Below are 22,280 nucleotides of genomic sequence, written 5' to 3'. Positions count from 1 at the left end.
TGATAGCCACAGGTTGGGCCGCTATAGTCCAGTATGACAAGTAAGTTCAAGTGGTTTTTCACGTCATAAAACGACGTAAGCCTAAACACGTTAAAGGCAAAAGAAAATTTATATATAGAGTAAAAATAAATTAAATACCAGTGGAAAGTTAAACTTGTTGCCTGGACTCTATTCCATTTTGGTTCAATTGAATAAGTTATTATATTTATTCCTAATGAAGACCATGCTAATATATTATTTCCTACCAGTGTTAGTACGGTCTTAACTGTCGATTTGGAAAATTTCAGAACCAGGGAAGGGGAGATCCCTTCCCCACACTGAATACTATTTAGGCCTAAAAAACTAGCGACGTTAATATCTGGCTTTGAAGTTTTCAGGTTTTAAGAATCTTTCCCAACCGAAGAACGATGGAAGCAAGATCTTGAACGAGTACTCGGCGGTGAGGTAAATTGTAATCAATCAATTAACTGTGCATAACAGGACGCAATGGTATATAAAAAAGCAGTATAAACCTTATAAATGAAAATAAATAAACCAGCTACCTTATGTCAGTTACGAACAGATGTTAATTTATCAAAACGGTATCAGTGACGTAAATAATTCAAACGGCTCAACTAAATAGTAAGATTATTCAGTTACTTAACTATCCGTATGCTGTAAATTAAAGATAACGTATGTTTTATCAAGTATTTTTTATTTTTTTGTTGCCATTTTAAATAATTTGTATTTGTTTCTTCAATTTATTGTTGCTATAATCACAATTATTATGTATATTGGTCATATTTACTAGTTTATTATTATTATTTTAAAGGATTTTGAATAATAATAATTCCTTAAGACAATGGCCTTAATAATAGATCTTGTGCAATTATTTGATACAAAAAGTGGTATAATTAAATTTTGTTTAACGCGCCTTGAGCACTCTTGAGTGGTATGTGCGCTATAGAAACTACATTATTATTAATTTACCTGTTCACCAATTTACTGGTATCAATAAACTGGATTTAAAAAAGATTGTATTACACATTGTAAGGAGGGACACTAATACGACATTGTTCAATACAGAACTCTCTCGAAGCAACAACTTGTGAAAAGTGTCTTCGTTTTGTTGTCTAGATTGTTTGAATTAGCTTATAATGGATGAAGATTCGAAATTAAAAACTACTAAGGATGGGGTCTTGCCTTCTGGAAATGTTCTTATCTGGTGTGAAAATCATAGTAAAAACATCTTAGTACATTTTCTCCCCTTTCTCCACAGGAGAGTGTCTTACCGGAATTGCTGACCATTCATGGGCGACCCATATTGATTTTACCATTATTGTTATTATTATGTACATATTTTATTTCAAATTGTTTATGTACATAAATGTTGTCTGGTATTTTTGTAGGCTACTGTATATATAAACGGTATCCAAACTGACAAACACTTATTGTGTTACTATTGAACATTGTAATTGTGAGCGATCTGACGCCGTGATGATGAAAGAAAATAAAGATGACAACGACGATGATGACGCTAAATGTGTTTGTGATTCTTGCACTCCATCATGGTTACAGTGTTTCAAAGGAGTAAAATTCTTTACTTTTGTAACAGTTTTTGCTCTTCTTATTAAAGTATTTGCGAGTATCTTGTTCGGTGCTGTGGTCTCTACGTTAGAGCGGCAGTTTAATATGGATAGTGTGAAATCCGGTGTGTTACTTGTTATCAACGATATGATGGACTTCATTTTTGTGATATTTGTCACTTATTTCGGTCATAGGGGACATCGTCCTAGATGGATTGCTACTGGATTGTTCATGGCAGCGATGGGATGCTTTCTTTGCATTGTTCCACACATTATGACTGAATATGTACCACCAGGAGGAAAGAATGCAGAGCCATCTCTTTGTAGCAGCAATGCAGGGTTACCAACAAAGCAGAACATGACGGAGTATAACATGATGAGTGGAAATGTGATGCCTGCTGACATCATGGATGAAACGGAGGGGTTGCAATCAATGTGGCATAATGTTTTTTGGCTGATGTTGGGTCAAATCCTTATTGGAATTGGTAATACTCCTTTAAAACCTCTCGGCACCACGTACATTGACGATTCTGTTGAAGATCATAAGACTGGATTCTACGTTGGTTAGTATAATGTTCCTAAACCTACACGTTGGTAATACAACCTCTCTTTTGTATCGCACGTGCGGTCTGTTAAATATAAGGTTAGGTTAAGATTGAGCTAGGCGATACTGTGAAACACATGCGATGTGTTGTATTACCAACATTTCTATGATACTGGAGATATCTAGTTGCCAAATTGTGCGAGGATTTAGCAAATAGTATTATGTCTCATCAAACAATATTCCGGCAATAAAAGAAGAGTAGGCTAATTCTTTCTTTTCATCTTTCAAAATGTATTTCGTACATATTCGCTTTTTCTCTCAACAGCCATGCTTTTCCTTGCAACCCCAATTGGTGCAACCATCGGTTACTTCACAAGTTTCATATCTTTGCGAGTGTATGTAGACTTCGATAGAGTTCCTATAAAGGATTGGCCAAGAATACCACGTTCTGACCCAAGATGGATAGGCGCATGGTGGTTCGGATTCGCAGTGGCTGCTGCTCTTTTAGCGGTCTCTGCTATTCCTTTCCTACTCTTCCCGAAAGAACCAATCGAATGCCGAAAAAAACGAACAAGCAGTGAAGAAGCACCAGAAATGGATATACGAGTTGTGAAACCAAAGCGGAAGAAGAATGTAAAAGAATTGATAAAAGGTATCTTGTATGATCAAAGTTATTTTCTGCATCCCTCTCTCTTCCGCCCGTAACCGATATAAACCAAATTTACTTTCCAACAGTTGTGTTTTGTGGAGATTTGTTAAATCCTATAAAAACAAGTACAACCAGAATAATTTCAATGGTTAATGGTTGCGGTTAATTGTTTTAAATTTGTATAGCGAAAAATACAAATAGTCTTTATGCGCTGTTTAACACAAGTTTAAAAAGAAAGAAAGTGTTATTGTTAAATAAACCAGGAAAAAGCCTAATAAACTTAACAAATTGACCCAAGACAACAACAAAAAAGTCAGAAAATGGAGTCTCACATCACCACACTGTTTCACTAACTTGTCAAGACAAGTTAGCTATTATATTCACAAGCAACAATGAATGAAACAATGAAATTAATAATATAATAAGTTCTCACAGAACAAAACAAGTGAGTCGTCAAGTGACAAAAGATCGCTCCCCACATGACCTGAATGTTAGAAATATCCAACTGTATCAACGAATGGTGTTAATTTGTTCTTGTTATTAATATGTTTGCTTCAAGCTCTCAAGCGAATGGCCACAAATCCTGCCATGGTGTTCATTTGTCTATCGGCCTCATCTTCTACTGCTGCCTATGCTGCTTCTGGCGCTTTCGGAATAAAATATTTTGTTGATGAATTTGGCAAATCTAATTCCAGCGCATCTCTTGTTGGAAGTAAGTCATTGTTTCTTATTTTTCATTTTTATAATTAAATAAATGTCATCTCAAAAGTAAAATTGTCAGTGATGCCATAAATTGGCTTTCATGTGTTGACAAAATCTCTTCCTCATGTTGCTGACCAAGATTGGTCCAAAAACGTATAATAGTTGTCAAATGTTTGAAAATGTATAACAGTTTGAAAATAAGAAATTTTTTTTTTAATTACGCAGTAGCGATCCTCCCAGTATTAATATTGGCATACCTTATTGGTGGTTACGTCATCAAACGTTGGAAGTTGAACGCCAAGCAGTGCGCCTTGTTTGGATTTTTCGTGGATGCTCCAAGTTGTCTTATGTACTTTTTGCTGTTGTTCGTGAGATGTCCGAACAGTGACGTGGCTGGTGTTACTGTTCCGTATATTGGAGGACTACCGGGGTAAGTAAATCTGATAAGCAATAGTCACACTCTTCTGAGAGCATTATTTTAAGCTGTACAAAATCGCCTAATGGAAAGCGTCAGCTTATACGCATGCGTATTCATGTCTCCATTTCCCAAATCCCTCACTACGCATGGCGCGTATAAGCTAACACTTTCGATTCGCGCGAACGAATTCGCCTAGTGGAAAATCGGCTTTAGATGGTGATGACGTGCATGGCGCCAGCTCACATCTGTAATGAGATATAAAAGTATTAAATCATTAAGTTCTTTTACTTTGTTTAAATAGAAATGTTAGCCTTATTGCAGAATGTAACAACCAATGTGCTTGTCCCGAAATTTACAATTACGAACCACTTTGTATCAACAACGTAACATTCATGTCACCGTGTCACGCAGGATGTACGGTCATGGAACGACAGAATAGACAAAAGGTAGACTCGACGTTATCAATAATCTGTTATTGATTGATTGATTGATTGATTGATTGATCGATCGATCGCTTGTTAAATAACTTGTGGTTATAATGAATAACATATGTATTACGATGAAAAATAATCGATCGGTTGTATTCGGATTGTACTTCCGAATTATTACTTTACGCCTTAAATGAACTTATTTGATTTTATTTAAGATGTACTCAAATTGTACATGTGATTCAGATGCCTTCGCTCAGAATGGCGCATGCCCAGTTGATGATGTATGTAACACAAATTTCATGTTAGCAGTGTTATTGATAATAATAGCTCTAGGTACGAGTAGCCTGGGCAGAAGTGCTGATATTATCGTTACTTTACGGTACGTACGCACAATTTAGTCCTATTATTAAGTATTAGTTGTTATTATTGATATGGTTTTGTATTAGGCTAATTGAAGTACTTTCCATCTTTTTAGATGTGTTGATAAGGAAGACAGATCGCTAGCTCTTGGAATCAAGATATTCATTGTCGACATTTTAGGTATACATGTTTAGAGCAAATCTTGTGTAGTATTATGGTTCTAAAGGAATCTACGTACTTAATTACTCTTTTATTTCTGATAAATAAAGTTTAAAATAATTGCCTGAATATCTTTTCACACAGCATTTTTCCCGTCACCGGTATACTTTGGTGCTTTGCTTAACTGGACATGCTTAGAGTTTGCATACAAACCAACCGGAGAGCGTGGTGCATGTTTGGTGTACGATAGGACCAGATACCGTCATGTCTTTTACGGCATGTATACCGTTCTTCACTTGTGCGCTTTATTCTGTTGGCTTATGGTGTATTTTACCGTGGAGGAGAAAAACAAGGGGGTAAGAAAATATAGGCCTAATTGCCAATAGAATATTTTTTAACGGCAGAAGCGAAAGCGTGTGATATTTTAGTGAGAGATAAAGCAAGTGAGTTGACCAATCACACACAGTTTAGATGATCCATCGCGCCGTGATTGGTCAATTACTTTCGGTGAGCTCATGTCCTTGCGTTGCGTGAAGCAAACGGCCAAAGTTTAGTCACGCGAACTGTATTGTCACCGAGCGCAGTTCTTTTCAAAATTCTAAATCTAAAAAAATTATAATCAATTAATGGTTTAGTCGAATGATAACGTTTTTATAACCGGATTATTTTTCAGATGGACACACTAAACGATGACCAGGAAATGAATGATTTTGAATGATTTACCGAGAGAGAAAAAATTACAATTATTATATAATGTAATGAACAAGTTAATGTGTAATGTATTCGTATTTATTCATTTCTGCAAACAAAGAAAAAGAATAAAATGATTTAGATTTTTTCGATTCACTTTTCGGTCAAAGTAGGAACTATTATGTAATGTTTCACTGGCATACTCAAAGTGGTTAAATCATATTGTTATTACTATTAGCTTGTGGTATGATTTAGGCCTAAACAACTCCTTTCCATAACACTAATGAAATTGCGTATACACAGTAGTATAGGCTTATTAGTTGACTGTATACAGTCTATCAAACTAGTTTCAGAAGAAAAAGTGGCAGTGATATGCCCAAATATGACATCATCATGTCCATATAATGGTTTAAATAATAAATGTATTATAATGAAATAAAGCAATAAAACGGCAACAATACTCACTCTTAATATTTGAACAGATGTGAAATTTCAGTATGATAAGTTTCTTATCACCATCAACTTATGTTTGCGGATGATACGCAGCAAAACTTACAATCAGACGTGACGTAACAGAATACATGACGACAAGAACAACATACGGATAACACAGTTGTTTCACCTGTTAAAAAAGATAATAATATTGAATCTAGATAGAAATGTCTTTAAAGGAAATGATAGACAAAAGAACCCTAATTCGCTGCAGCTATAGTGACACTGAAAGGACAACATGAAATCCGTCTTCATATTGTGTTTGGTGATAGCCACAGGTTTGGCCTCTAAGGTCCACTATGACAAGTAAGTTCTAGGGGGTTTTCACGTCCTAATACGCAAGCCTAAAAACGTAGGGAAATTTATAAAGTATAAAATGTTAAATTAAATTCTAGTGGAGAGTTTTAAAAACTGTTTGCCTTTACTTTACTCCATATTTATTCCAATACGTTGTTCCTAGTAAGGGAAGATCATGTTAATTATGTCTTACCAGTGTTTGTTGAGTTCGGTCTTGAATGTTGCATGGTAAGCTGTGATATGCATTTACGTAGAGCGCGGCAACAACACTAGCGACGTTAATATCTGACTTTGAAGTTTTCAGGTTTTAAGAATCTTTCCAACCGAAGAAAGATGGAAGCAAGATCTTGAACGAGTACTCGGTGGTGAGGTAAATTGTAATCAATCAATATTAGTTGTTTACTTTATTAAAAACCTTATAAAAGAAAATTCCAAAAGAATTAAAAATACAATAACAACTACCTCTTATGTCGTCAGCTACGATACTCAACAGATGTTAATTTGTTATCAAAACGGTATCAGTGACGTAAGTAATTCAAACGGCTCAACTAATAGTAAGATTGCAAATTAGAACATGCTATCTGATAGGTAATTGTTCTGTTAAAAAAATGTTAAAAAGTAGAGCGTCGACATGTTTTCTCTCTTTAATTTATACTCAAAACTCATAACGCGTCAATAATAGTTTCCGCATGCGTCAATATTGTGCGTCTTGTAAACTATGACACGCGCGCATTGATCACGCGCATTCATCATGTGCGTCCAGTTATTATTCAATAAACGTATTGACACATTTTGTATCTTTGGCGCGTTTTTTACATTTTATCTAGTTTGATATATGGCGTGAAACAAAAGAACGCATCGACATCATGGTTGGACCAAAAGTTGTCGAAAAACTGACCGACATACTGAAACGTAAAAACATTGATTATGACGTCATGGTAGAAGATATTCAATCTCTAATTGATCAAGAGCGCCCCTCTGCTAAAATTAACATTGGTGGTGGAGGATCCGATTTTGATTACAACGTCTACCACAAATACGATGAGGTAATATAGGTTTTCAATATATTTTTACAAACGAGGAAATAACTTCGGAAAGGAAAGAGTTTAAAAAGAGATTTTGTTTTAATTGGGCTTTGGTCTATGTTTACTATACAGATAATGAAATGGGTAACCGACTTTGCCTCGGCTAATAAGGGACTTGTTACTGAAGTTGAAGTCGGTATATCCACCGAGGGACGTGTTATCAAGGCGTTAAGGGTATGTATAATGATATCAACATAAGGGGAACAATTGCGAAAAAGGCGTTCAACAATGCAACATATTCAATTGACAGACGAGCGGTAACGGTAATGCAAATAGAGAAAATCTATGTTATTCCTTATGACCATTTTACACACACACAACACAGCGGAGCGAACGAGAGATTTCCGCTCAGGATAGATACAGATTCTACGTGGGACAAGCTACGCGGTTTTCCGCTTACCGTTACCGCGCTCGTCTGGCCTTTATTCATTGAGATTGATTTTATTACAGATAGGATCACAATCGTCAAACAATCCTGGAATTTATTTCCAAGGTGGTATTCATGCAAGAGAATGGATTTCACCGGCTACTATGATGAACTTTGCCAGAAAGGTAGGCCTAGTATAGATATTTTATTATATTTATATTCTACTTTTTGTACGACAAAAAATATATAGACAGCAAAAATGTCGGCAGACAACGAAATATTGCGCATCCACAACAAAGTTATAATCGTAGATGACGATAAACTTCTATTCGTCTGCTTTTGTCAAACATTCACTTAATTTGGGTTTTAGCCTCAAAAGACAATTATTTCTCCATAATTCAAACAGTTAATTCCAATCAAATATTATTTGATCTTTATTATTGTCTTAACGTTTCAGCTTGTAGAAGAGTATGGATCTGACGACATTGCCACGAAAATACTTGATGCGTACGACCTGTACATTATACCAACAATGAATGTGGATGGCTATGTGTACACGTGGACCAATGTACGAATTATCATAAAATGACACGTTTACCATTATGTGATGTAGGCCTAAAGCATAAAGTCCCAAGTCTGTAGTTTTTTCGATGTTTTTCTCACCCTAAAGTATCAAGCTAAAATATTATACGTATTAAACGCCATATGTGCCAAAATATTTATCTTTTTACTAATATTAAGTCAAAACTCCGTCTGGAACCAAGACTAGGACGGTAAGCGCAAAGTAAGTAATTTGACCAATCACAAGCGACGTAATGTAAACTGTCGCTTGTCATTGCTCACTCGCTTGCGTTGCATTGCGTCCTCTAGCAACCAAGCATTAATGGTACATACGGTACTATAACTCGGTACATGGTACTCAATTCAGCTTAATGTGATGATAACTTGCCATACTTTTTTAAACCATTCAATTTGTGTTTACATTAAAATGTTTTAATTGTCAATAATCATCAAGATGTGTTTTATTAGGATCGAATGTGGAGAAAAAATCGCCAAAACTACGGTACTGCATGTACTGGTGTTGATATGAACAGAAACTACCCAACTGGATTTGATGGTAATTCAAATTATTGTATATAAGTCTCAGAATAAGTAATACAGTATTCATGATTGTGGTACAAAGTTGACGCACGCCATTACTATTATAACCGTTTCACTCAACCCATTTTACATCAAACTTTCGCAGTGATATCCGGAGGAGGATCCCCACACTCTGGATACCTTTCACACCAACGAGAAATTCCGGGGTTCCGAGTTACAATGTTTGGTTGTTCACTATTTTCAGGTACAGGATCAAGTAAGAACCCCTGTTCTGAAATCTACCACGGACCTGCAGCAATCTCTGAAGTTGAGATGGAAGTTGTAACCACATTCTTCCTTGACAAGGTGTACGCTGGACAAGCCTTCCATCTATTCATTGACTTCCACGCTTATGGGCAGTTCTGGCTCTTCCCGTGGGGATACAGTCGTACAGCACCGATTGTTAATGATTACAATGATCTGGTATGCAGTTTTTATCAATATGATCTAATTAGCTAACGATTATCATTTACCTGCATATGGTATACGGTCACATGGTGATCAGATTGCTAATGATGCAACGATGATGGTATACAGAAATATGATGACGATGATAATGGTAGGAAGATGATATTATTACTAATGACGATAATATATTAGGATAACTTGTATATATTGTTTAACTATACTGTGGATTAGCTAGCTAATTAGCTAGTCCTAATTGGTCAGATGTTTGCCATCTCTGACGTAATTCATGTACTATAATGATTAGAAGATGACGGACGAAGGGGAGAAAAGAAGTGCAAGAAATAAAAAGACGTATGATTACATTGATAATGACGATGGCAACTGTGTAGTGCTTAAATAAATAAGTAAACATTAATGTTGACCGTTATCACCGTTCATGTTATAGAGTAATGGTGCTAATGCGGGTGCAGCGGCTCTCAAATCAGTACATGGAACCGAATACTTTGTGGGCAATTCAGCTAGAGATATGTGTAAGTGAAACTTAATTCATATTGCATAATTGTTACGGTACCCAGATGCTTACTGTAATGTAACCTTAAAATAGACATGACGTAATGTGTCACAAGCCAATCAAACAACTTGAATTGAATATTTAATTCTTTATTGACTATCACCGTACGTTACAGTATTGTCATAGAAAACAAATAACAAGTAGCACAGAACGAAAAATAAACAAAAAATGTATATACAAATAACACATGAATAATACCAATGTGGTTGTGTGAAATTTTCTCTGGCTATGCAAATAACACATGAATAATACCAATGTGGTTGTGTGAAATTTCCTCTGGTTATGCAAATTAATAATCATTTTTCATAGATCCTGCTGGTGGCGCTAGTGAGGACTGGGGGTATGACAAACTTAAAGCGAAATATTCTTACATCATCGAACTAAGAGACGAGGGACGGTATGGGTTCATCCTACCAGAGAAATTTATTGAACCTACAGGAGACGAAACGTATGCTGGAATGAAGAATCTGTTCCAAACATTACTTGATGACCCTAACCCTATTCAATCGTAAGAGTTAATAAGCAGAACTTACGATACCGGTACGATACGTTTAACAAAAATAATTATGAAAATATATATAAATAAATGAATAAACATCGAGAGATGAACTTTAGTTTTAAAGGTTAATTTATAACCTAATAAACTAACAATTAGGCCTACGAAATTGATACAAATTGTATATAAATTCTCAAGTTGAGTTTAAAGATAAAAACGGCCCTTTTAGGACGACAAAATAAAGTATTAGAATGTATGTTAAATCATATGGAAATTAATAAAAGTATCGGATTAACGTGAAATGTGGTATATTTTTCTGTTATGGTATTGTGATGTAAAGTGTGATGTGATATGTAAAGGATATGGTATCTAATATGAATACACTGAGTGTCAATATGTGGTAATAGAATATCGAAAGACGATAAAGGATATTGTACTAGGCCTATAATTACGGTTGAGATATGTATTCAACATTTAAGTTTCTCCACAAGAGTACTAATAAGCAATGGATTGAAATAAGTTGGTTATAATGTTGCAGTTATGTGGTGCTCAAAAGGATGTTCCATTTACAGAAGAAGTCTATTATATACACAATAGCCACTGAAAGTATTCATACAAAGAGTTTAATGATTCGCGTTATCCTATCATACATCTATTTCACTTGATAACTAAAGGAAAAACTTATCTTAACTCCCAAACGTAACTGATGATTTTTACTCATGTTTTATGGCGTTTTCCTCCTGTTTTGTTATGTTTTACCTTTTGTATTTGTTACATATTTTAATATAATAATTTGTAAAACGAGCAATGAATTTCTTGTAAAGTTTATAATTAACTAAACTAGAGAGGGCGCCAGAGCGCCTTCAGACACGTTTACTTCCGGGTTCCAAAATCGGTCGGCCGATGATCGATGAATGAGTCACCAGATATTTGGATATTTTCACGGGCCGACGAAGAAATTGAAGCGGTAAATACTGCCAATTATTTAGGGCAAAAAGTTGCTGTCTCGATACAGCTAACATCTTATTATAATTGGGAGTTATTCTAGACTTCAATAATGTTTAGTTGGTTAGCAGAAGATACTAAACGGCGAAAGCAGCCGGCGGTTTTTAATTCGGTAAGCGAGGGCCTGAAGAAGGTATACAATTCCACCATTCGTCCGCTGGAAGAATCATATAAATTTAGCGATTTTCACTCGCCTGCTCATGATGATGCAGATTTCGAGGCAAAACCGATGGTCCTCCTTGTTGGCCAATACTCGACAGGTAAAACGACATTTATCAAGTATCTTCTTGAGCGAGATTTTCCTGGAATTAGAGTCGGACCTGAGCCTACAACAGACCGTTTCATGGCAGTCATGCACGGCGACAAAGACGGGGTCATCCCTGGCAACGCCTTAGTTGTCGACCCTAAGCGACAATTCAGGGCGTTGGATAAGTTTGGTAACGCGTTTTTAAACCGTTTTCAATGTTCACTCACAGACTCTCCAGTTCTAGAAAGTATAACAATTATAGACACACCAGGTATTTTATCTGGAGAAAAGCAAAGAACTGATCGTGGTTATGACTTCATTGGTGTATTGGAGTGGTTTGCGGAAAGAGCTGACCGTATTATTCTTCTGTTTGATGCCCATAAGTTGGATATATCTGATGAATTCAGACGTTGCATAGAAGCACTCCGAGGCCAAGATGACAAGATCCGAATTGTTTTGAATAAATCGGACATGGTTGATCACCAGCAGCTAATGAGAGTATACGGTGCCCTCATGTGGTCGTTAGGAAAAGTTATTAATACTCCAGAGGTTTCTAGGGTGTATATTGGATCGTTTTGGGATAAGCCATTTCATTACGACACAAATCGTAAATTATTTGAAGCAGAGGCTCACGATTTGTTCTTCGATATCCAAAGTTTACCAAGAAATGCTGCTCTTCGGAAATTAAATGATCTCATCAAAAGGGCTCGTCTTGCTAAGGTACAAATTTAACTAAATGTTTAATAATAATATCTATTTTTTTTTACATAAAATGAAAGAATTAGGGTTTTAAGGAGTCCTGATACAATAATAATAAATACTGGCTAATAAAAATGATTAATTTTAAAATGAATGTAACCTCGGATACGTATCACTGTACTACAAAAATTCCTTTTTCTTCCATAAATTTGCAGGTATAGCACTTAATACTAATCTTGATGAACTTTGAACTATCTTTCTAACAAATACATGTAATAATTTGTTTATAGCTTTTGACAGTGTACTGTTGGTATGCGTGATGATGTGACGTTATATTAGTTTTCTTGTTTTACAACAATTATTTGGAAATAAATGTTTATTATGTTGATGTTTATTATGATGATATCCTGATAAAAATACATTTTATTTCTAGCAATGTTATTGATGCAAAGTGCTGTTTATTATTTTATGATAGACATGTGTGCTATGTTATGTAGTTACTAACTCATACACTACGCTTAAAAATGTTTAGTGAGAGACTTAGTTGATAAGAATATACTTAATCAATAAACCTAGTGTGTGGCTCTCTAATGCTAACTTTGTTAATTGTGCTAACCTTGTTAATTTGTAATGCTTGTTAATTTATAATGCTTGATGCGTACAATTTCTCTATCATCAATACATATTCCTTTTAAATGGATTCGTAACTTACCCTTTAAATAAGTGCTTTGCATAATTAAGTAAGTGGAATTTTTTTCCAAAACACCTTATTGAGCGTTTTCATATCTTGGTGTTTAAAGTGTGTAGAATTTCCTGTTTGTCAGATTGCTTCCTGATTGCTATTAAACTAATTTAAAAAAGGGATTTAAATTGTTTTAATTTTTTTACTTCCAGGTACATGCATTTGTGATTAGTGTGTTGCGACGAGAAATGCCATCAGTGTTTGGAAAAGAAGCAAAGAAAGCGGAGTTAATCAAGAACTTGCATCTAACTTACGCCGAAGTAGAACGTGTACATCACATCTCACCTGGGGATTTCCCACCCCTTGAAAGAATGAAGAAAGTGTTGCGGGACCAAGATTTTACACGCTTCAGCGCACTCAAACCTAAGTTGATCGAGAAGCTTGATCACATGTTGTCGCACGAGATGACGAAATTGATGGCGATGATCCCGCAAGAAGAGTATGATCTGGGAACCAAAGATTCCAGTCGCCAAGAAATCAAAGGAGGCGTGTTTCTCGGTGTTGTCGATGGTCCGTTTAAGAAAGGTGGAGGCGAAGGGGCAGATTTTGGATCTAGCGAGCTGGTCGATTGGGTCGTGGAAGAGATGAAAGATAAGAACAGGCATGTCTTTGAAAGTTTGAATCCTATAGAAGGTAAAGTTTCCGGTGCAACAGCAAAGAAAGAAATGGTGAAATCTAAGCTGCCCAATACGGTACTCGGTAGAGTCTGGAAACTTTCAGATGTTGATCGGGATGGACAGCTCGATGAAGATGAATTTGCGTTGGCAATGTATCTGATCCAGTTGAAATTAGACGGTACAGATCTACCAATAAATCTACCAACGCATCTCGTTCCACCAGCAAAAAGATCATTCGCAACTTGAATATTTAAACTTCATTGTCCATAATAATAATAGTAGTTGGCCCATAATACACACTAGATTTTCAATTTTTAAAGTTATTTTCTACAAATTATGCGATTGTTTCTAACGATATGCAAATAAAATTAACGATAGCTGTGGTGATGAAGATTTAGCTGTGGCGCTATTTACATGTTTTATTCGGAGCTGAAAACAGAGAGAGCCAACACGATTCTGGTATGCTTTTAAAATGTTACACTGTCCAAGACAAACTTCTTACTTATTCTATCGCTATTCTACTTGTGTCAAAACTTGTCAGAAAATTTACACTCCTGCTATCACAATAATAGAATTTAGTGACGTTTAGTAACAACATGGCACAAGTTAGTTTCTCAAACTCACTCTACATATGCTTCATAATCCTTAGTACATTTCTGAGAAGTTAATTATAAAGTGCTTAGTAAGACTGTATAGTAGTTGAAACTGTTTACCATGTACATAGAAATTAAAGCTATATAGTTAATGTTATGATTTCCAACATTATATACAACTCAATTATTCTTTATTTCCTACTACCACTACTAACACAAAATGACAATGACCAAACTAAGCTATAGAAAGTCATTTGATATGTTTACTGTATTTGGCAAACATTAAACATATAAACACTTATTTCCTGCTTTGAATCTGGCTTGTTAAATTGAAATAATAAATCATTGCATATTTGTTTGTAAAGAGAGTGTTCTCAAGTAATAATTAGCATAGTCCATTAGAAGAGCACAACCCTTTTACGATTTATGTTCTAAAATTAAGGTGCTTGTTTTGTCCTACATTCCATACCCCTCGTATTTTTGTTACTGCCCCATCACTTTAATGATAATTGTTTTAAAACACAAACATATTGTGCAATAAATGAATATGAAAGTATTATTGACAATTCTCACAACCAGGAACAGTTGTAAAACTAAAGCTAAATGGTACTGTAGAAGGAAAAGGAAAACTCATGTCAAAGCAAAATGGGAAATTTCCCTTTTGTAAAACACAGTAAAGTGATCTTTAACAATCCAAGATATGAGATTGTTTTGTTAAACCCTTGATTTTAATATTATTACTAAATGTCATCAGAGAAGAGTCACTGATGACATAGTACCATACCATCAGCATACTAAATACTGTACTAATAATACCTAGGCCTACTAATGTAAAATCTACATGGTTTGTAAAAAGATGGAAACTGCTATATAGTTTCAGTTTTTGTTATTTGAACCACTTCACTGTTAATCCATCTTTTCCTGGATTTCACTTGAATGATCATTTCAAATGTGCTTTCAAATCCTAATCTATCCTATTTCACAAATCTTTTTACCATACGTTACACATCCAACTACTAAATTGGAGTCAATCTAATTTTCCGAATTCCTATGTATGTTTACACTGTCCAAATACCAAATCGGAGTCAATTTAATGTTCCTGCATTGAAATTGTTACATGTAAACTAATTATTGAAAAGTGTTGAGAATTTAACGCAAAGGTACAGCTACTGTATTTAGTATTCACCCCAATTTACAGCTCTCTATTTATTGATTTTAGGTCAATTATATGGATTAGTATTAAGGTGCTTCCAATACAAATTAACTATATATTTTGATCATCATATTTACACTATACTAATACTATATCACTAGTGATAATATAATTATATTTTACAAATGTATTGATAAATATGTTATGCCTAAATAATGTTAAGTTCCTAATAGCCTGATATATTTACAATGTTTTATAGCTAACATTTATAAATCCAATGCATATGAATTGTTTAATACATTACTGTAAATGTTATTATTTTACCAAAGCTCTTAAAAGTTACATTTAAAAAAAAGGAACAATTGTATATTGTTGCCCAATCCAGTTTCTAAAAAAAAAACACATAATAAAGGAAGCATTAAGTTGTATGTTAGAACTTTACAAAACTATAAAAGGAAGCTATAAAGAGACAGGGTTAGTAGATGGTTAACATCCTGTTCAAGGTCAAACTATTGCATCATGGGTAAGGTCAAGTTATCCAATACAACTATCATTTTAAAAGTACAAATGATGTCAACTAAAATTAAAGAATAATTGTACTGTACTTTTTGATTAATGAGTCACACATTTTAACGAAAGCTAAAATTTCTTACTAAAAATGAAACCAGAGTTGGGTGTTCAGTTATTTTATTGTTTTTAATGATTGACCTGTTCTTGAAGGCGAAATTTCTTAAGGTTCTCAAAATGTTGCAACAGAAGAATTATGGGGTTAATGCTCATAAACAACGCATAAATGTTGTTTGTAAAATACATTATTTGAATTGCTTTTTACAAGTTTGTGAAACATTCCGATTGAGAAATGGTATTGAAGTTGTTAGCTACAGCTAGAGTTGAGTACTACTTAAGTTTCAGATGAGTGCTAAGATTTGACTCTTACAAAACTATTAGTAATTAAAACAAGTTCAACTAAAAAAGGTTGCAACTACAGGTTTTAAACTAGAGTGTGAAATTAAGATCTTAAGTACGGAACTAAGACTCATCAGGCTGTGCTCAAACCAACATTCCATTTACCAATGTATATATTTTGTAATCATTTCTGGATTTTAAATTTAACAAAATAAATAACAATTTTAAAAACATTTTATTTCTAAAATATTGCGTTATTAGGTTGATATTGTCTATTATTTAAATTGAAATAAAAAAAATGTTATTTGTTTTAAAAAATTAATTGAAATGTTTTTTTAAATGAGATATCACCCACACATGCACTGCTATCTGCTATGATTGTACAAATGAGATTTTGATGGTAATGAACATCTGGTGAAAGAAACCAAAGATAAAACACACTTTATAATTTAGACAATAATATTTAGATCGTCCAAAACAAAATTTTGATCGAAATAACTGAAAATATGTTTTTTTTAGGATGAATGTTTACACTTTATTTAAATAACGAATGTTATTAAGAGTTTTAAGTTTGGTTTGTATTAGAAAGAATTGTTTTGCCTATATAATCAAAAGTTTTATTTTTAAAAGTTTTAAAGATCATAATGTCTGATAGTTATTTATTTTGATTATTTTTAAGGCGACAAAAACAAGATATTTAGAACAGATCGTTACTTCCAAAATGTTGGATTTTAATTGAAAGTGAACACATTAAATCAGATGATTAGTTAAATAAATAAAACTATTTATCTTGGTCTGGTTTTGCAGTTATCATTGTAATTGTGTTATATTATTGAATCAACTGTGAATAGTTTAGGGATGAAAATAATTAACCGTTTTATAATAGATGTTTTAAATATCGACAATTTTGTGAGCTTAATGAAAGAGTCAATACACTGTAGAGTGATTTGTCATCTTCTGTTAACCTCACAAATATTGTCTATAATATATATAATGTTTCACTATAGATTATTATCTGTGGCACTAAGACATAGCATAAGTGTCACTCATAATACTATAGATGTTGTGAATCGCTTGCATGTATAATTAGTAGTATTTAAATCTAACTTAGAGTGCTTATTTGTTACTCCTTGTTAATTACCAAGTATCAATAAAAGGCAAATCAAGCTGAAATCGGTTACTTTGTTTTGTTTTTATATATTTTGGCAAATTGCCAAGGATAACCTATACACAAGGTGCTCTACATAAACAAGGGCATATTACAAGTCTATTCTATTTTTTTCACAACACTCAGTGTCAAGATATTCTTTATCTAGAATCTTTAGTTCTGACAATCCATTTCTGAGCTTCGGATATCAAAGGGTTTATCTGTGGCTGCGACACGATCAGTTCCACGCCCCTTAACAGACACTGCACGCTGCAGAGAATGTGTACAAAGTACAGTACTGTTGGTATTTGTTGCAGCCAGACATAAGATCAAAGGACTGTTACAAGTTCTTATCTTGGTAAGGTGAGCTCAGTGTTCTCTTGTTAGATTGCCTTATTATGATCAACTAGCGTGTGTAATATTCTTGTGAATATTAAAAGTATGGGTATGAAGTGCTTAGCCTGTGTTCACAGTACCATAATATTATCAAAGTAACCTCATAAATCAAGACAGATTCAGTCTTCTAAGCAATTTTTTATTGCATCCACTTCAACAAAACCCTTAACAAATTCTAACTTATATAGTCAAGTCCATATAGGGTAAAAAGAAAAATAAATTATTAAAATGTATAGCTAATTGGTGTTTACTGCAACATCATTCTGCAGTGGACTTTGGTAGAACAGGTATTATTTTAAGTTTCATTCTGTGGTTTCATTTTCGAGTTGAGTATCTATTTAGTTTCATACTAAGTTTCTGCTTTGGAATAATGATAAACTACCTAATATTAATAAAGAAATACTGTATAAACACAATAATATACACCCATCAACGTATCCAAATAAATATATCAGCAACCTTCAATATATATTTATAATCTGTATAGGAATGTACTTAGTCCTATTTCATGCTAAAGTGGACTATCTGGATGGACAGACAAACAAGAAGACCAAAATGTACTATACACTATCTAAAACATTTACATCTATACTATATATAGATTATTAAATACAAAATTTTAAATAATTTGATTAAAAATTGATATCTATGGAATATGGAATTTATATTATTAATTTATAAATAAAATATATATCTTATAAATACAAAAAACAGTCTGGACGGAAGTTTGGATTTACTATTTAAATATCATTTGGTTATTAGCGAAGATTGATGTTAAAAAGCACCTAAAGTGGAACGATTAGTTGAAAGGAATGCCAGATATGTCTAGTAGCAAAGTAGGAAGTTAGTCACTACTAGTCGATCTGATTCTCCAGGAAAATTTCACCGGAAGACGCAGGACCAACGCTTAATTCTCATTCAAATATCATCATCACTATAATGATTTTAAAAAGAACGGGAAGGGAATAAAGGGGGCATACAAAAACCCATGCCACTCTTGGTCTCCAAGTCAAAGTTGAAAGGTTAGATATGTCAATCATCATTGACATAATAAGGCCACACCTCTTGTGATAGATAAGTCAAAGTTGAAAGGTTAGATATGTCAATTATCAAGTTGACATAATAAGGCCACACCTCTTGTGATCCACAAGTCAGGGTTTTGATAGGTTGGAAGGTCTACAGCTGTGACAAAGTTTGTTGAGAGTCCAGTAGATGACAGTGTACCAGCCCGTGCTGATGTCCTGTACACTGGACATTGGTACAAGTACAAGCCTTCTAATGTATTGCTCTGCTGTGATGTGATAGAACTTATCTATAATGGCAAGAAATTCAATGCAAACTTTATTAATCAAAATTGTAAATAGATTTTTTTTTCTGACATAATTCAATTTAAATGCTATTGTCTTTTGCAAACTTTCTTTCGCAATTAAGTTTTCTTACTGCCATGAACTTTAGTTATGACGTTGATGTTTTTTAATAAAGATACCTTTGATTAATTTCAATTCAGACAAAACTGTTTATAACGAAAATTAATATCTATTACCCTTACCCTATTGATCAGCTTCGGCTGGATGGACCACCCTTGTAAAATATTGTTGAAATTTAATAAATAAATAAAATTGTAAACTAAATACTATGTTCCTCTACCTTGTACTATATATTTTAAGACGGTGACTTACCTCTGTTGGAAGGAAGTGTATATAAGGCATTGGACTGAAGCGTCTACCAGCTAAAGAATCCTGTAGAACTCCCTTAGCTCTGTTGAAATGCGCGCCATCAAGATAAAGACCAAACACTAATACACCTTCTTCTGGTATGGATATCTCCTAAAATTAATCAAAATTTTAGTTATAAATGATTGCAAAATCAAAACAGTACTGTGTATGATCAACTAGTGTTCTTGTAACCAACTAGCCATCCATTCATAGAAGTACTGATGTAGCAGCCTCATTACAATACAAATACATTTATTCATCAAATCACAATAAAAATAATATGTACAATGTTTCAAGAAAATGATGAAAAATGATGAAATGGGGGGTTTAAGGAAACCAGGAGGTTTGTATGATAGAGACCCCAGATTACTTTTAAAAATAATTTTCAAAATAATAGTTTTAAAATTTAATCCAAAATAAGTTTTAGTGTTTTGTGTTCATACCTTAAAAGCAAGTTCTCTAATATTAGAACCAGAGGTCAACAAACTCTTCTCTTCTTCCCCGTCATAATCTTGAGACTTGTTTTCAGACATCACTTGGAAGGTGAAGGTTAGTGAATCGACAGGCAGCTGATGTTGTCTTGCATGTCTCTGAAGAATTGCTGTGGTAAATCCTGCAACAACAAACGTCAATGGCTTAAGATCTGTCTACACATCAAAGTTTATGTGATGTGCCCATATATGGACACGATGATGTCATATCACTACCACATTTAAGCATATCACTACCATATTTGGGAACATCACACTTTTTTTGCCAAACTAGTTTGATAGTGTAGACAAAGCTTTAGGTAAATAAAGGAAAAACGTTTGTAATTTAAGATTAGGAAAGCGAAAATAAACTCTTTCGTGAAAAAAATGAAAAGTATCCCACAAAAAGGACTCACCTTGAGGAAAAAAGAAAGCAGAAAGCCAGAATGCAGATGGCGATGTTCTTTTTGTATTGACATCCAACAATTCTGTTGCTTCAGAAGTTTTCTTACTGCCTTTTGTTTCATCAACAGCTAGTTCTTGCCAACTCGAGAAAAAGTCAACTCTATGTTGGAGGTCCAGTAGCCATCCTCCCAATGGTTTACAAGATGCATACGCTGCAACCTGGTAAAAGTAAACGTTTTTAAAAAAATAATTTTTTAATTAATAACTCTTCATTGAATCAAATAGTGAGGTAATAATATTGAATTGATATTTAAATAAAATATTCAAATTTCTAAACATAAATCTTGTACACCACAACCAAATGAATTTCCCAGTTGGGATAATAAAGTTGTATAGAATTGAATTCTTTAATTGATAAGTATTTGAAATAATTCTAAAGTAGTTAGTTTACCTTCCACAATGTAGGAACTTTTTGAGCTAGTAAAGCGTAATACATCTCCTCGAGCTGTTCTGACATGACAACCTCTCCTTTCAGAGCTTGTTGAAGGAATACCGATGACTTGTGTATCACCTTCAGGAGATGATCAAAGCGACCCAATTCCTGATGGAGAACCGTGCCAAGAACTGACGAGGTCTCCTTCTCTTTTGGTTGAACTATAAAAAAGTTTTAAATCAATATCTCCTTTTTTTTATTTCTCTTTATTCATCTGAACAAAACACATAACACATTTTTTTTTAATGAAAGGGACCTCCAGGAAACCTCAAGGGGATTTTGAAAGGAGGTCCACTAAAAACTAGTTACATTAAGATCCACAAGAGGTATGCAAATGTAGTTGTCTACTATATAGATATAGTATAAAGCCTACTCAAAAAGGTATATATAAATATTAATAATATTGGTTCTAACCTTTGGAGTGAGATGTAGCCTGTGGTACACTTGCACCCTCATCAATACATGAGACACTGTATGGTAATTTATTCTGAATGTCAACTAAAAGCTGTTTCACCATGCTATCACTGCTCATATCAACACTGAAAATTAAGAAAGGAACAAGTATCTATTACTAATATTATAGCAAATATTGTAGCATCAGTAGCTAAAGCACTGTTTACACTATCAGAAAAAAGTGTGATGTGCCAAAATATGGTAGTAATATGGCATCATCATGTCCATATATGGGCACATCGCATTTTGTTGTTAGTGTTTGTGATAGTGTAGACAGCGCTTTACACCTACTTGCAACAACTATCAGTCACCATCACTACCACCAGTGTGTAGTCTTTCACATTTAGTTTACATAGTGCATTAAGACCTTAAATCTGGAAATTGAGAGTCACATCTTACCCAGCAATTGTACTGTGCCACCTCGGTTGAACACTAGAAATGATACTAATCAGTTTGCTGCCCTCCCTCTCTTGGAAGGCGTTTTGTGCATTAGTGTGCATACCAAAAATGTCAGGAGAGTCAATATCAGGGAGGTGTTCTATATATGTTTGTGTATCTTGCAGACTATATTGTACTGGTACTGGGTGATACATCTGAATTAAAAGAAAATAAATCTTAACAATCTTTACACTCATATTATTTACATTTTATCTGCATAGTGAGGCATAAATTGGTATTTTTGTGGCTTAAGCTCTGTCTACACTATCAAACTTTATGCGACACAAAAATGTGATGTGCCCATGGACACGATGATGTCATTTATTTTTATTTTTAAACGTTATTTAATGAGGGTGCATGAGGCCCTCAACACTCATATCATACCATATTTGGGCACATCACACATTTTTTGACAAACAAGTTTGAT

At 34.0% G+C, this 22,280-nt stretch overlaps 4 protein-coding genes across 5 annotated transcripts in view; 3 read left to right on the top strand and 1 right to left on the bottom strand.

The window, feature by feature from the left end:
- The first annotated feature begins 1,467 nt into the window (after nt 1–1,467).
- On the top strand, nt 1,468–5,604 carry LOC144852374 (solute carrier organic anion transporter family member 1B1-like). The gene is made up of 9 exons (XM_078710161.1): nt 1,468–2,128; nt 2,435–2,761; nt 3,318–3,470; nt 3,686–3,890; nt 4,180–4,324; nt 4,525–4,688; nt 4,785–4,849; nt 4,973–5,184; nt 5,502–5,604. Exons 1-9 carry the CDS (start codon nt 1,477–1,479, stop codon nt 5,544–5,546), a joined length of 1,968 nt encoding a protein of 655 aa, XP_078566287.1. The 5' UTR covers nt 1,468–1,476; the 3' UTR covers nt 5,547–5,604.
- A 638-nt stretch (nt 5,605–6,242) lies between these two features.
- LOC144852373 (carboxypeptidase B-like) lies at nt 6,243–10,390 on the top strand. The gene is made up of 10 exons (XM_078710159.1): nt 6,243–6,316; nt 6,605–6,677; nt 7,135–7,353; nt 7,465–7,566; nt 7,843–7,944; nt 8,217–8,327; nt 8,789–8,876; nt 9,105–9,322; nt 9,753–9,837; nt 10,188–10,390. Exons 1-10 carry the CDS (start codon nt 6,249–6,251, stop codon nt 10,388–10,390), a joined length of 1,269 nt encoding a protein of 422 aa, XP_078566285.1. The 5' UTR covers nt 6,243–6,248.
- Nucleotides 10,391–11,277: 887 nt separating this feature from the next.
- Nucleotides 11,278–17,509, top strand: LOC144852433 (EH domain-containing protein 1-like). Its single transcript, XM_078710233.1, has 2 exons — nt 11,278–12,346; nt 13,220–17,509. Exons 1-2 carry the CDS (start codon nt 11,432–11,434, stop codon nt 13,928–13,930), a joined length of 1,626 nt encoding a protein of 541 aa, XP_078566359.1. The 5' UTR covers nt 11,278–11,431; the 3' UTR covers nt 13,931–17,509.
- Nucleotides 17,510–17,997: 488 nt separating this feature from the next.
- Nucleotides 17,998–22,280, bottom strand: part of LOC144852416 (dynein axonemal heavy chain 6-like) — a 41,107-nt gene continuing 36,824 nt past the window's right edge. For both annotated transcript variants that reach the window (XM_078710203.1, XM_078710204.1), the window contains exons 77-83: nt 21,815–22,008; nt 21,377–21,501; nt 20,921–21,123; nt 20,481–20,688; nt 20,038–20,207; nt 19,559–19,705; nt 17,998–19,191 (exon numbers count right to left, since the gene is read on the bottom strand). In XM_078710203.1, the coding sequence (XP_078566329.1) occupies nt 18,982–19,191; nt 19,559–19,705; nt 20,038–20,207; nt 20,481–20,688; nt 20,921–21,123; nt 21,377–21,501; nt 21,815–22,008 (1,257 nt within the window). In that variant the 3' untranslated portion in view covers nt 17,998–18,981. The remainder of the gene's footprint in view (nt 19,192–19,558; nt 19,706–20,037; nt 20,208–20,480; nt 20,689–20,920; nt 21,124–21,376; nt 21,502–21,814; nt 22,009–22,280) is intronic.

This window comes from Antedon bifida, chromosome 9 (genome assembly GCF_963402885.1).
Source record: "Antedon bifida chromosome 9, ecAntBifi1.1, whole genome shotgun sequence".
NCBI lineage: Eukaryota > Metazoa > Echinodermata > Crinoidea > Comatulida > Antedonidae > Antedon > Antedon bifida.
The sequence above is the reverse complement of the archived record's forward strand: the minus strand, read 5'-3'. Positions and strand labels throughout refer to the sequence as shown.